This window comes from Diachasma alloeum, unplaced genomic scaffold (genome assembly GCF_001412515.2).
Source record: "Diachasma alloeum isolate Michigan unplaced genomic scaffold, Dall2.0 Dall_scaffold_00443, whole genome shotgun sequence".
In the NCBI taxonomy this organism is placed as follows: Eukaryota; Metazoa; Arthropoda; class Insecta; order Hymenoptera; family Braconidae; genus Diachasma; species Diachasma alloeum.
The window spans coordinates 320,609-336,362 of record NW_021680582.1 but is presented as its reverse complement, the minus strand read 5'-3'; the positions used below and the strand labels follow the sequence as shown (position 1 = coordinate 336,362).

The 15,754-nt window shown below is 36.9% G+C and overlaps 2 protein-coding genes across 6 annotated transcripts; one reads left to right on the top strand and one right to left on the bottom strand.

Annotated features, from left to right (window-relative positions):
* The first annotated feature begins 847 nt into the window (after positions 1-847).
* LOC107042353 (transcriptional activator protein Pur-beta) lies at positions 848-14,293 on the top strand. Of its 5 annotated transcripts, none has more exons than XM_015263373.2 (7): positions 848-1,747; positions 2,937-2,984; positions 7,127-7,245; positions 7,333-7,435; positions 7,507-7,637; positions 7,821-8,048; positions 8,930-14,293. In XM_015263373.2, the coding sequence occupies exons 1-7, from the start codon at positions 1,711-1,713 to the stop codon at positions 9,176-9,178; spliced, it is 915 nt and encodes a 304-aa protein (XP_015118859.1). In that variant the 5' UTR covers positions 848-1,710; the 3' UTR covers positions 9,179-14,293. The 5 variants fall into 5 exon arrangements, with proteins under 5 accessions (XP_015118859.1, XP_015118857.1, XP_015118856.1 ...); XM_015263371.2 differs by lacking the exon at positions 848-1,747 and adding an exon at positions 2,255-2,860 and having other exon boundaries at positions 7,507-7,625; XM_015263370.2 differs by lacking the exon at positions 848-1,747 and adding an exon at positions 2,255-2,860.
* On the bottom strand, positions 13,201-15,392 carry LOC107042355. The gene is made up of 2 exons (XM_015263375.2): positions 15,087-15,392; positions 13,201-14,819 (listed from the first exon to the last, which is right to left on the bottom strand). The coding sequence occupies exons 1-2, from the start codon at positions 15,297-15,299 to the stop codon at positions 14,001-14,003; spliced, it is 1,032 nt and encodes a 343-aa protein (XP_015118861.1). The 5' UTR covers positions 15,300-15,392; the 3' UTR covers positions 13,201-14,000.
* Positions 15,393-15,754: the final 362 nt, after the last annotated feature.

Below are 15,754 nucleotides of genomic sequence, written 5' to 3'. Positions count from 1 at the left end.
CTAGGTTTAATTCCAAGGATGAATTTTCTAAAAAATCTGCAAAAAAACAAGTTTTCGAATCTCTTTATCTCGACATTTCGACATCTAATAAAACAAGAGTATCTCAAAATTCATGTGAAAGCCTGTTGTTCACATCCATTTCTAAGTTTCATGGAGCTCGCAAATCATTTAATTTCTTTTCCAATGTGAATAAGTTCATGTTATTTGTACTTTTTAATGCATTCATACCATTTATTTAGCTGTCAAAATAAGGAAAACGTGAGATTTCAGACTATTTTTAATATTAATCGTCAGATACCTTATTCTTAACATGAATTTTGAGAAACTCTTGTTTTAAAAATAAAATTGAATTACCCTTGTTTTATTAGGAACCGTCCATTTTCTCATTTACCCCCTCCAAAAAATTCTCAAAAATCCCAAAAATACGCAATTCAAAATCCCCCAAAGAAGTGGCGCCTAGCGCCCCACGAAGTGAATTCCGAGAGTCAGCCCCACGGGAACCCGCAGTGGACTAAAAACCTTGAACCAACAGTCGAAAAAGCAAAAACCCCTGGACCCGTACCCAAAAAATCCCTCAAACTAATATTTCCGCGCCTAAAATTCCCCCTAACAGCTGAAACCCCCCGTGAAATCCTCCGCACCCCCGACAAAAAATAAAATAACTGCGAAGTGAAGAGCGCGAGAGAGAGAGGGCTACACCGAAGGTGAAAAAGATGAGCGTGATTGGTCGATGCGAGTGGCAGTACACATTGCGATTCGCGAGTTGAATCGCGAAGGACACGAACGGGTTATACACCGCAGGCATTACGTGTCCCCCCCCCTCCCTGTGCATGTGTGTAAATTTCGTTCAAGTATTAGTGAGCAAAACGAATGGAGAATGGTGGTGGTAGAGGAGGTGAAGGCGCGAGGTAGGTAACCAACAGGCCAGCAGGCCCTAGCCCCGAGGAGTATCGCTGAGTCGTGAGGCAGAACGAGCGTGCGATAGGAAGCACAGAGTGGCCAGCAGGCGCGACGTGGTGGTGGTGTGGTGGTGGTGACGACTGGTGCCGTGGACGGTCGGCGGGTCGGACGACCGTGGTGTGTTTGAAGGAATAAATAAAATCATTTTGTTTTGTCTTTTATAATTTCATAAACAAAAAAAAAAATCCCCCCGCCCCCCAACCCCAGGTAATCAGTGATTTGTGTTTGTTTATCGGTAACAAAAATAGTTATTCTGCATCAGAATAACTCGTAATGAACGTTAATTCAATTCATTCAAATGAGCAGACCAAGAAATTGAGGTAACAGGAGGGGGAGAATTTGATGCGGTGGATTTTTCAGTGAGAAAAAGTAATTGGGTAACTAGTGCCAGATACACCCGGAAGGAATCGTCCAAAGCGTTGCGGATATATTTTTTTCACTTCACTCTAAAAGAGAGTGAAAAAAAAAATTGAAGGAGCAAAAACGGGGGGGAAAAAAGTGAGACAGCACATAAAGGAAAGTGATATATAGATCAAGTCGGGAACAACTGGGTGGTCGAAGTTTGGCCAGCAGTGAGGACAAGTGTGCCGGGAGCTCGGGGGATATTCCTCTGTGGCGGTGACGTGCAAGAGACGCGCGGACAGAGACAAGAAATCAGCGGGGATAAATTGAAAAATAAAAAAAAAAAACCACAGGGCACATTAATTCGCCAGTTTACCCCAGGAGTTTGATAAAATATCATCGTAAATCATGTCTGACAGAGAGAGCCTGGACGATCAGCCGCAGAGTGAGTATTACCGTTCAACTATAAACAATTAGCTGTCACAATAACGTGAATCGTTGAATATCAATGAATAATAACGTGTGGATGAAATATCGTGTACAAGGCGGACATCTTTTTTGGAGTGGGAACTATTCACGGGGCGGGCGCGGAACGGCTGGCCGAGGGATCGAGGGGAGGTGAGGCTGAAGGCCCCAGGGGCGAATTATTTCAGTCGGTTAATATTCAGACGACATTAATTCACCGAGTGAAGGGTCAAAAAAACATCTCATTTCAATGAAAAATTCCAAAGTGACTGAATTTTTTTCATGACAACGAATTCTCGTCTCGTGGCGTTCTGTCAAGAGACCAAAAAACTCTTTCGTTTCTGTTCTGTTTAACTTCCTCTTCATTTTTTTTTTTATTTTTTTAACGGCTCGTAGGATTCAAGATGGCTGGCCGAGTATATCGGCGAAGGGAGCCCCCTCTATCTTTGTTCTGGGCGGTTTGTCCATCTTCCATGCAGAACTTTGCCAGCGGCAGCAGCACCACTGCCACTGGGAACTTCTCCACTTGCTCCTCCGCCATTCAGAATTTTTTTTTCCACTCGTTTTTGATCTCGGGTATTGCTGGGAATTCAGGAGTGCCCTCCGCATTGGGATCACCAGATAAATTGTTTCGTTTCACTTAAATTATTTGTGCGCTTACTAACTAGACTCTTCAAGGTCGAGCTACGGGTTTTCTCTGTCTATAAAACAGACTACCTGCGGGTAGTGACGTAATACCTGGTGTCGAACATAACCTCCCGCAACGGCTTTTGTCATTAGTTAGTAGAGATATAGAGACAATAGAAACAAATAAACAATAGGCGAGAGCTGAGCTTTTTTTTTGTTAGAATGAGTTTCATTCGATTGATGAGGGGAGGACGATCAATTACTGGAGTGTTTTTTAATCCGCTGAGGCGGAATTTTATTTCGGAGAGGTTTTGTCACGGGGGAGCGTCGAATTCGGATCGATATTGTGGGATTTTGGTCCGGGGCAAATCGGGATACAGTACTCTTGTGGCGGAAGGCCACACGAAGGAAATGACGGATTCATCTTTTGAAGAAAGATATCCGCAGGAAAATATTGAAGATCCCGGTTGTTAATCATCACCAATTTTTTTTTTAACGTTTTTGTACATTTTGCTCACGTGTTTTTTTTTTTTCATTTTCAGAGTATGGAAATCCCGGTGGAGACAGCGGAGGGGCTGATTTTGATGCTGGTGAGTTGATCAGAATTTATTTATCAATTTCAGACTCGAAATGAAGAAATTTCAAGAGAGGAATTTGAATTTATCAAATCTTGCGTTATTTTTAAGATAGTTAATTAAAAATTCAGATGAGACTGCATTTGGTTGCTTCGGATCATTTGGAGATTGGATATCGATGACTTTGAAGTAGAGAAATGCGTTGAAATCAAGAAAAATCTATTTCACTTGAGTATAGTTCGGTTTTTTCACAACATTTCGTGTAAATTTGAAGATCTTCAAGAACTAATTGTCCCCTCGGTGCATTACTATAATTTATTTCATTTTTTTAGGATATTTTATGATGAATATTCCCGAATTTTAAGGACACAATAAAAATTGTAAGAATTTAGAATTATTTTCGTTAAAAAATTTCGTAATTTTCTTTAAATTTCCAATTATCGCCCAAAAAATCCAAATAAACTTCATTCACTCCAATGAAAAATAAATTTCACTCGAGAATATTTCGGGTTTTTCACAATATTTCGCGTGGATTTGAAGATCTCCAAGAGATAATTGTTCCCTTGGTGCATTACTATAATTTATTTCATTTTTTCAATTCCATTTTTGGACAAATATCTCGAAATTCAAAGGACACAACAAAAATTGTAAGAATTTCGAATCATCTCCGTTAAAAAATTTCGTTTACTTCCCTTAAACCTCCCGCTACCCCCAAAAGCTCCAACCAAATACCACCCACTCCGATTTCCCTCCACCCCAAAATTCAAATTTTCCCGCGTCACCCACCCGTACCACACCACGCACTGCGTCACACTCCCCGCAGAAATCTAAAAATAGATGCGAAAACCCCCAAACCCACAATTATTCATCTTCTCCAGAAGATTAAATTCTCCGAAACGGCTCAACGAAGCGAATCCATCTAAAAAAAATACTCCGCCCGCACAAATTTGCCAGAATTTTCAATCTCCCCTCCCCCCCCCCTCACCGCCTGCCCCTCCCAAATAATAATTACCCCCAGAGAACTAGATCCAATCAATTAGCCCCTCATGTATAGATATTCCAAATTTTTATTTTTTTCCTCATTGAAGTAGTTTTGAAGAAAATTGCGAGCTAATAAAAAACATTTGCTAGTTAGTACTTTTTTTAAAATAAATTTTTGAAAAACACCTCTGAAAAAAAAGTCGTTATCCCCTCTATTTCATTATTTCCAAAAAAATTTATCACCAATCGATAGCAAATTGTTTGCAGATTCTTGCGAGTTAAGGAAAAATCGTCAATGCAATCCTATTATTGTGTAAATTAACAATTCCAATTTCAACTGAAAACCAGAGTTGATGACCAGAGTTTGTAACAGAGATGTCAGACAAGATATGAATGTTTTTTTTGGCTCAAATGAAAGAGCGGCTCGAAAAATGGCGTGCAGAAGTCTTTAAAGATGACAAATGTCTCTAAAGATGATGTCTGTTTTCAATTGAAAAGCGCAATTGTGACAACATTGTCCAGTGGGGTCTAGGAGTCTCCCCTGGTTCAAAACCATCTTTAGAGGCCCTAGCACGCCATTTCTCGACCCGCTCTTTCGTTTGAGCTCAAAAAAACATTCATATCTTGTCTGACATCTTTGCTACAAACTCGGGTCTTCAACTCGGGTTTTCAATTGAAGGCCCGAGTTGTAGACCCGAGTTTGTAGCAGCGATGTCAGACAAGATATGAATGTTTTTTTGGGCTCAAATGAAAGAGCGGGTCGAGAAATGGCGTGCTAGGGCCTCTAAAGATGGTTTTGAACCAGGGGAGACTCCTAGACCCCACTGGACAATGTTGTCACAATTGCGCTTTTCAATTGAAAACAGACATCATCTTTAGAGACATTTGTCATCTTTAAAGACTTCTGCACGCCATTTTTCGAGCCGCTCTTTCATTTGAGCCAAAAAAAACATTCATATCTTGTCTGACATCTCTGGTACAAACTCTGGTCACCGACTCTGGTTTTCAGTTGAAATTGGAATTGTTAATTTACACAATAATAGGAGTGCATTGACGATTTTTTCTCAATTCGCAAAAATCTTCAAACAATTTGCTACCGATTGGTGATAAAATTTTTTGGAAATAATGAAATAGGGGGGATAACGACTTTTTTTTCAGAGGTGATTTTTCAAAAATTTATTTTAAAAAAAGTACTAACTAGCAAATGTTTTTTATTAGCTCGCAATTTTCTTCAAAACTACTTCAATGAGGAAAAAAATAAAAATTTGGAATATCTATACATGAGGGCCTAATTAATCGGATCTAGAGAACTGCCTATTCCCATGAATAAACAATTCCCCATTTCCTTGCAATTGAAAACTGCAGTAGATTCCCCCCTGGATAGTCAGCTGTCCGTTGGTGTGACGTCACAGGCTGTCTGACGAATCTGGAGTACTGAGTGGAATGGTAGGGGAAGGGGGTTGGTAGGAATCACGTGGCCAACTGGTAGCGTCACGTGGCGAATAAGTGGGACCAAGAGGCTAAAGGTGGGGTGTGTGATAACGGCTATTGGAACCATCCACGAGAGTTTATTCCTCACTTGATGCCCGAGAAAATCGTAAATCTTACCACAATGACCAGACCCCCTCCCCCCCGCCGAGAAAGAGGCATTCCATAGGCATGACGAACATCTCCATGAATGATCCATACGTCAGGTGATTTCGCGTTTGACGACAGAGAGACCCGAGCGCCAATGTACGAGCGAGAGTAAAGGGAAATGATGACTGAGGAATGGGGAAAAAAAGAGAGACACGAGTCTGAGAAATTCTGCATTACTCGAATCGAGAGAGGGATAAAAAAAAAACAGCTCCGTGAGTTGGTGGGAGGGAGAGGGGAAAGTGTGTGTATTGCAAACGCGATGTGTCATCGCGCTGACTACGCACGGCCATGCTTCACCACGTATACGGCATGATTATCCTCCGGTCAAGTTAGTTTTGTCACTATCGTTCATGGTGAGAGACAGCCGGTGTCTCAGCATTTCTCGATTAAACCCCAATTATCAATAAAATAAGTTTGTGATCTGATGATTGTACATTCGAATTGTGAAATTGATTTGATGATTGTGAAGAATGGAAAACGAGAGAGAGGATCCCCTGGGCCTGAAGATGATGACAGTGGGCTGGAAGGTGGACACAATGGATCGAATTCAGTATTGGTATCCAGAAGGTGAAGATTTCCCCGCATAATACAATTGTGATAGAGGAATTGTGATTAAGGGGGTTAGACGCGTGTTGTCCGCGTGGTGGCGTTTGCGCAAAACCTCTGTCGTGAATTTTCCCCACAAAGCCCTCCCTCTTCTGACTTATCCCGTCGCCTTCAGTTAGATGCAGTTGTCATTGAGCTAGGTCAGGGTGCAGCAAAGTCGCGCAGCCAACCGCAGAATCGATGACACTTTGCACAATAGCCATATCGTGATTATTATATTTTTTTTCTCAACACCAAACTAATTGGCGAGAGCATTCTCATCGCGAGGAAATTGTCTGAGTCGCGCGGAAAATTGAGGGAAGGGGGAGTAGAATGTCGCGTTTTGTAAGAATTAACGAGACGATAATGTCGAAATGGTGACTGGGGGTGAAGTACCGGAAGGGATGGAGACAAGGGGACCCATGAGATGATGTGAAGATGACGATTGGTTGACGACTAACGACTGGCCAAACGCCAGTCGATTGAATTAGCCTAGCTGTAGGGGTGAGAGGGAAGGAGGAAAATTAGACGGATTAAACGGACAGGTGAACGCTTAGATATTGATAAATCGAGTCGCCATGTTCAAGAGCAGGATATTCCAGGGGGATCTGAGCCCAGTGACCATTCAGGGGAGTCACCAGCAGGCTAGTACGTAAATGAAGTTGGGATTGTAGTGATTCTGTTGGCCCTGGTTGATGTGACATGTTGCAATGGGGAACAGTGGGCCAGGAGGGTGGCGCTATGAGAAGTAAGAGGGGGTCGTTGAACCCGGGCCGCAGCTGTTATTGATCGAGGACTAGCAACATGGCTCTCTGTCCTACTATTCCCCTGTCCTACCTCAAACTACTCTCTTTGTCTAGTTTTTCTGGGGCAACCTAGAAATCTTGGAGATATTGGTACAGACGAGTCACCATATTTTACCGATTTACTCATGTGATTTGGAATTATTTCAGGCCAACATGGACAACAGAGTGAGCAGGAGTTGGCGACCAAAATGCTGCAGATACAGAGCAAGCGTTTCTACCTCGATGTCAAACAGAATAGACGCGGAAGGTTCATCAAAGTCGCTGAGGTGAAGATTATTTTTTAAATCTTAACGACATGAGGAAAACCAATGGGAAATTAATTCCTGATTATTCTTCTTTTTGCTTGGTTTAAGATCGGAGCTGATGGCAGACGTAGTCAAATATTCTTAGCCCTAAGTACAGCGTCAGAATTTCGTGATCATCTCTCAACGTTTAGCGATTTTTATGCATCGCTAGGTACGCCAATTTCGTATTGACAATTTTGTGAATTGTTTATTCGTTTATTTCAAAGAAATTAATGAGAACAGGTCCCCCCAATCCGGAGAATGTGCCAGACGATGGAAAGCTCAAATCCGAAATGATGGTGAAGGACAATAGGCGATACTACCTGGACCTCAAAGAAAATTCCCGTGGTCGTTTCCTGCGGGTGAGTCACCCTGTATGTACCAAACACAATATGAGTATGACAAAAATTTTTTTTTCTGTAGTTAACGAAAATGTTATTAAAACAAGGTGATATGTATCATTTTCATCGACACATAAATCTGGGAGATTTGAGTTTTTTTTTTCCTCACTGTGGAGGGAATTTCTATTGTTCAATGAGGAAAATTGGGGTTTGCAGGTGTCACAGACGATAACACGAGGCGGACCTAGAACACAGATAGCAATACCTGCACAGGGAATGATTGAGTTTAGAGATGCACTCACGGATCTACTCGAGGAATTTGGCATCGACGACGGGGGATTCAAGGGTGATTTACCAGAGGGACGTTACATGCGCGTTGACAACAAAAACTTCTACTTTGATATTGGACAGAATAATCGCGGTATCTACATGAGAATTTCAGAGGTAAACAGATATATTCGCTTGTTTACTTTTAGGAGATCATTCAAATAGAAATATTGAAACTTCTGGGAATGACTCATTCAAATAGAATTTTGATATATTTTGTTACTGAAAGATCGTTCAATTCCCCAATTCGCCACTGGAATTTTAGTAATCCCCGAAGAAATTTCACGAACGATTTTATGTTAAATTGAATTCCACTTCACAACATTGGAAATTCGATTACAGCTATGACACGAATTTCAAAAAATTTCTGATAGGGAAAGGAAAAGCGGAAATTCAACTTATGAAATTTACTTTCACTTCTGAGAATTGAAATATGAAGAATGGTCGAACATGAAAAACTCAATTTTGTTGAATTTTCAAGGAGAATAAAATGAACTATTTCATCTCAAATTGAAATAAAATTCACGACATTGGGAATTTAAATGCAGTGAGGACACGAATCTCAAAATACTTCTGATACCGTAAATAACTTCCCTTATCAGTTAGCTAAAAATAAGTGGAAGTTCCACTTATGAAATTAACTTTCACTCATGAGAATACTAGACGTCACTGAAATATCAAGAATGAGTGCATATGAAAATCCAAATTTTATTGAATCCCCAAGAATAAGAAATTCCATAAATGATTAAATCTCAAGTTGACTTCAATTGTCATTCTTACTTAAATTATAAAAAAATCCAACAGTCCCACTAGAATTATTAAATGTGCAATTTCCCTCCTCAGAAAATTGAATTCACATAGAAAAAAAGTCTGAAAATATTCTTCGAAAGACGTTCATTCATGAAGACTTAATAATAAATTATTGAATTAAAATCCAACTCAATTAAAATCCAACTCCTTTCACCCCTTGAATAAACAATTATCGTATTTGCCCTCAGGTCAAGACAAACTTCAGAACGGCCATAACGGTGCCCGAGAAATCCTGGTCTCGGTTTCGTGATATATTCGCAGACTACTGTGAAAAAATGAAGGAGGGTGGTGGTGGTGTCAGTATGGGTGGTATGGGCCCCGGTAACGTAATGTCCGATGTCAAAGGATCAGGTAGTGGTCAGCAGGCCTCATCGCCATCATCCACCTCACAGCAGCCTAATCCGAATCCAAATTTAGATTCCAATTTGATCAAGTGAAAAAGGCTTTAACTTAACCAACAAATGAGAAAAGAAAACGAAGAAAAACAAAAACATGAAAGAAACAATTTAAAATGATAAAATTATTTTAAACAAAATCCATTGGAAACTGATACCGGTAGGATATAGAGTGATGAAGAAAAAGAAAGAAACTCGTAATCACGTCGTTCATCGTTAATATTTTCTTCGCTGTCGTCCTATTTTATCATTGCCATCGCCATTCAATCATCATCATTGTATTAACCTAATCTTCTTTACTTAACGAAGATGAAAGTAATTCACACATTATTTCTTTTTCCCATAAATCTCCAACGACTTTTCCATGTCAAAGAATAAATTTAAACAAATTTAATCGAATTAGAAATGTTGATCGTATGAATTTAATCGAGCGTTACGTTGAAACAATTTGAATTTGATCGTTAAGATTTTATGAATAACGAAAAAAAATAATATGAATTGTTATAATTGTTATTCGACATGGTGTAAAAACCTAATTTTTCATTTCCTTTATACTTTTGGTGAGAAGCATGAGTAGCGGCAGCTTTATGAGAATAATTATCAAAGGGACTTCTACCTCGACTCTCAGCAGATGAATGAACATTCAGTCCCTCGGACATTAGCATCATCATTATAAACAATTAATATTATATTGAAAAATAAAGCCGAATGATGATGTAATGTGCTCGTTATATGACGTTAATTACCCTGAGTTTATTCAAAAAATGGCAAATGAACGGAAGAAACGTACAACGTGAAGAAAATTCGTGGGACGAGTTTATTTCTATATAAAATCAACCGTGAGAAATTTTTAAAAAATGAATACGCTTTCATTCTGCAATGCTGTGCTAATATCAACAATTTCAATAATGAAATAAAAATAATATGTAATTGCGTTCCCATTCTATTCAACAAACATCAACAACAAGAAATTAAAAAAAAACAATATAAGGGTGGAACGACGATTAAATGTTTAAATAGTATTTCGCGCTGGTGCGGAATCCTTAATCATTAATTATTGATTAAAAGTAGTTGAGGTGGATTGTATATGCATTACAGATGGAATAAAAAAAGTGCTATTTAATTCGGAGCATGGTTGACACAGCCCGTGCGTTATTAAAGATAAAAGAGCAGATGAAAAAAAAAAATAATAGAAAAGAAAAACTAATTAAAAATAATAATACAAAGGGAGATGATTAAAAGGAAAAAAAGAAGAAAATTTATTTATATTTTAGCTGTTTGAATTATTATCTATTCCAATTAGATATTTCAATTTTTTGCATTCTCTTATTATACATTTAATTCCCCCCTTTTTCTTTCCAAAAAAAAAGAATCAATCAATTTCGGCTGGTCTGAATTTATCTAGTATAGGAGAATATTAAAACAAATTCGATAATATTAAATCATTCACAATAGGGACAGCATTATCTCTGTTAAGAGATAATGACTAAGAGAGCGAAAGAGAGATTAAATATACGCATGTGTTTTGGCTTTGATCAAGAGCCATCAGGATATTCAATCAATTGCCTGCCAATTCATTCGTTTTCATTATTTCCCATTCAAATAAATCAATTTAATCCTGCCCACAATTTCAATAAAAAAAACGAAGAAAAAGAAAAGTGTTTCAAAGAATCTCTTGATCTGTTACTTCCAGTCACACAAATGTCCAAGCTTCGTGTGTGTAATATTCCCTATAACCCACGAATTTCACAAATTATTCCCCCCCCCCTCCCCCCTCCCCTCCACATTTACGTAAAGAGAAGAAAAATAATCCAAGCCAAGAGACGGTAAAAGATGTGCATAATAGATAAAGAAAATACTAGATAAAGTGATGAATGAAATAAAAAGAAAAAAAAGTGCAGGCATAGAGATATTTAAAAATGTTCACTGGCGCAGATGGTATGACACATTGTGATCTATATAAAATTAAACAAAGCATCAACAAGTAGTAAATATTTAAGGTATATATATATTATATATATATATGTTACGAATAAAACTTTAATGAAGGAAAAATAAAAAATGGAGATATATAAAACACGAAGGAGAGTAAAAAAAAATAAATCGAAATACACGATACACATTACACATTTGCGGTCTAGGGATCTCGCTGATTGTACACTTATTAAACACTAAATAATTACACTGGGGTGATGGATGGAGTAGGATATATGAAATTACACATAAAGAATAAAGAGGGAAAACAACTATTCGAGAGTACGATTGTAACGTACACAGAACACAAAGAGAAGAAAATGAAAAAGACAAAACAATTAAAATAAATAAAAAAATGTGAAAACAAGTGGACGACTACAAACGTACCTTTATCGCGGATATGACAAAGAGTAATAAAATACGTCTCAACTTCGACGATTAAAGAAAACTATAAAGATGAAGAAAAATTTAAAAATAAAACGATACACGACGCTCCTGCCACGCAGCGAGTTCTTAGACAGCTTTAAGATTACTATTGATAAATTATAAATAATAATTATTGAATAATAACGATGAACTTTCTATATGTTGAATCGTGTCTAGTGAGAGAAATGAATTAAATGATTAAAAGAAGATTTAAAGTAATTATTCAATGGTAAAATGACGACGATAAAGATGATTGCCACAATTTAATTAATTAAACAGTGAAATCAGTTTGTAATATTCAATGATTAAGATATATTTTCCAAAGTTCCCTCTTTTATTCCGTTTCATTCTGTTTAGTTTTGTTATTTCCGTGATAATAGATGGAAAAATTCATTGACAAACGTCAAAAGCAAATAAAAAAAACCTAAAAACCCATAAAAATAATGAAAAATGCTGGATGTTTCGTTGGCTGTTTTACATAATGTTGCACGGTTGATGATTCATTCACCACCGTTTAGCCAATTTAAATGTTAAAGTGATGAAAAGTAAAAAAAAAAGTATAAAAAAATTTAATAATTAACAAAAAAAAGATTAAAAATGTAGCCGAATAATTGCGATGGCTGTTTTCACGCGTGGGGTTACAATTAATTAATCAGTAATTCAACAATCGTTTGTCACGACAGTTAATGAGCAATTACTGCTACTATCGCCACCGATATTCGGTCAAGTGAACTCAGACTCATCAATAAAATAAACCATGGAGTGAAGATGAAAATGTTTTCTGTCGTCTTTGCATTCAACAAATTTGAGTAATAATGCAACACGTGCTTCCCCACGCGCGTTAATTATAGAGAATGATGAAAAATTGTAAAGGTGACTATTGTCGATTGACTTTTGTTTGCCCGATGAACAATTCGCTGCCGAACATAACGAATTCTGCGATCTATTATAATCTCAAAGGAGCATTATATCACATTAATTAATCTGATTTATTATAAATATCATACTGTGGTTTAATAGTATAATTTGATGCCAGCTTTTCTCAAATTTTTTTTGTTTCTCTTATTAATTCATCTAGTCCCGAGCGTTTCATCTTGATTTTCTTTCCTTTCATGCGCTTTCACCCTAGTTTTCAATTATTCTCTTGCATTTTTTTCAACGTATTCGTTCTGTTCTGCTTCTGACGTACCGTGTTACAGTCAATAATTACATAAAGAAAAATTAAATTAAGAAACACGAGAGACCACGAACGATATTAAAAACAATTAAATGTAGAATAAATTTTTGGGAGAAAAGTTTATAGGCAATTAAACTCGTGTGAGTGGATGTAATGAAAATTACATGAATACACACATTATGTTTTTACATTTGATTCCTAACAAATAATTGAAGAGAACATTTATGTATTTGCGTGACAGAAAACAGTTCATCATTAGAATAGGATTAAAATATTTTGTTTTCCCTGGTTGATGTAAGAAATTATAAACAAAAAGGTAACAGAGAATTTTTCTTTTATAATAATTATTCGTGTGTATATTTCTACCCTCCCACAACTATCATCTCAAAGCTAAGAGAAAGGTGATGAATTATCGAGTTGAACTATTCAAATAATTAATTAAAAACTTCGAATTATTTTTTCGTTAATTATGTATTTGGGGGGACAGGTGTAGAGATGTAATTGGGGAAAATTTTTTTTATAAATAATTGGATAATAAAACGATGGGATAATCCCATTGAATGTGCATGGATTCTGAGCGTAGAAAAGAATAGCACATCACTGCCATGTTCTTAAATTTCAAGTGAAAAATTTAATGATTAAATAAAAATCGTCCCCCTCCCCAGTCTCTTGAATTTTCCAATTAATTTCGTACAAATAAAAAACTCGCTGCATTAAGAAAAAAAATTAGTGAATAAATTCAAGTGCAAGAGCGTCGTGAGGAGAAAGCAATGAAGACGTATGAAATATATATATATGTAAAAAAAAATAATGAAAAGATAATTCGTAGCACGGTAGTATGAGTGTTCAAACGAAGAATTAATTGACGATTAATTAATGAAGAATAAAAGAATCACGTTTCCGTTTCCTCTGACAGCACACGGTTGAAGACAGATTTAAAAGAATAATGAAATAATGATGGTGATGGTAGCTACAGGCCTGAACTGTTTGTTAAATAAACAAAAAACGCGAGAAATTTCATTTTAATGGAGAAATATTTAGTGTAAATGTACGTATGTAATTAATTCCCAATTGCACACGACGTACATGAAAGCGTTGATTCAGAACAAGAATGAGACAAAATTTATGATTAATTAATTACTATTAATGAAAAAAATTTAAAGATGTACTTTACTGAAGAATTGGGTGGAAAATAAAATGCAGATCAATGGTTTTAGATAACTCGAGTCTATTCACATTTTTTTTTCATTGAAAAATAAATTATTTCAATTACATCTGTACAATTTATTAAATAAAATCTCTCACGTAATTCGACAATTCCTCAAGCCAATTTGGATAGTGTAACATTAGAATTAAAACTTGCTCTGTATTTTTTAAGTACATGTCACTGAGTGACTTGAGAATATATTTCTTTGAACTTTCAGTGTGATATTTACTGTCGATCCTCAGTAATGCCACGTATGATTGCAAATGTGTTGGATAGAGGTCGAGAGTCATATTTTTACTATTACGATGAGACAGTACGTTTCTTAATACAAATTGAATGTAATCAATCACCAATAAAGGAAGATCACAGTGTACGAATACTTGTTTCAGAATGCCAGAGGCTAGTTGAAATAGCCTCGGAGACGAGGAAATCAGAGTAATCATTCTCTCGAATTCATCTGAAGTGGATAATTGTCCTTTAGTTTTCAACGTCTCAAAATTCATGATAAAATTATCGATGAGAGGAGTCTCGATAAATTGTTTGGCGTTTATAGCGTGGAGTTTATCAACGAGAGAGGGCTCTAGCTCCAGTTCGTCTCGACTATTCAACACATCATTCACGAAATCATAAGTCTCATTGCAGGACAGTTCAGAGGATTCGATTTTTTCTAGGAACATTTTGAAATGACGAACATAAACTGCGTTCTGTTTTGACAGATTAAAGAGCAATTTTCCTAATTTGACTAGATTCTTTGGAGTATTATTTTGATTTAGGAGAGTGTCTCTGTTGAGATATTTTTTAATGAGGATCAGGATGAATTCCGCCATGTTTTCACCCTGGTGAAAGGTGGGGTAGGTACTGAGACCCAGAGGGGGCTGAATCCAATCCCTCATTAGCTCCTGCAATCGAAAGGGAAAAAACTGAATAGAACAGCGAAAAACTCCTCTCATGAGTTGAGTTTTTGTTGAATATATTTAATATCTTGGAAGTTAAGAGCGATTGGAATTTTCATGGGGGTTTTTAGAGTTGAGACAACAACAAAAAATCCTCATAAAAATTTCTCTTCGCCAATTAACTCAGAGATATTTAAAAAAAACAAAGACTTTATTTGAAGAAAATTGAGTCGTCCTGTTTCCAGACATCAAATACTGATGAATATCCCTTACAATTATCTGAATCCTCGCTGAATACCTTTGGTAGGCGTCTGGGGACACTTTATAAGACAATAACTTGCTCAACGAGCTCGCAAGTGCACTGACTGAAGTCTGATCAAGCACAGGAAAACTATCAACCACTTTTTCAATTTTTTTCTTCTTCTCGAGTTCTTTCATGACACTAGTACAACTCTCGAATATTTTTTGGAGAATTTTTTGATCCATGTTTGTCAAATTTTCCTACACGTCTTCATCTATTTCAAATCGCGTTTGTTTACGAATCGGAAAGATCGAGGTTATGGATCAGCTGTCATAATTACTTCGGCGAAAATCCCGCGCATTTACGACCGAATGGAGTAAGATCTTATAATTATCTAGATATCGGACTGTCAGAAAACTCCCCAAAAAGAGGGAAATTTAGCGCATCGGACATTTTTTTCCCGTTTTGAAAAATCGCAAGAAGAATTAATAGAATTCATAAATGAGGAAATGAGTGAAATCACTCACCGGCGTTGGATGAAAACAACTGCTCCGTTTTCACCTCAGCATCTGCTTATCTCCACTCCAATCCATGACGTTAATCCCTCGAAGGCACTTAATTTAATTTTCATTTAAAATTGAATTTTAAAACACTTAATTTTTTCCACAAGAAACTTTGAGATTTTTTTTCACACACACTC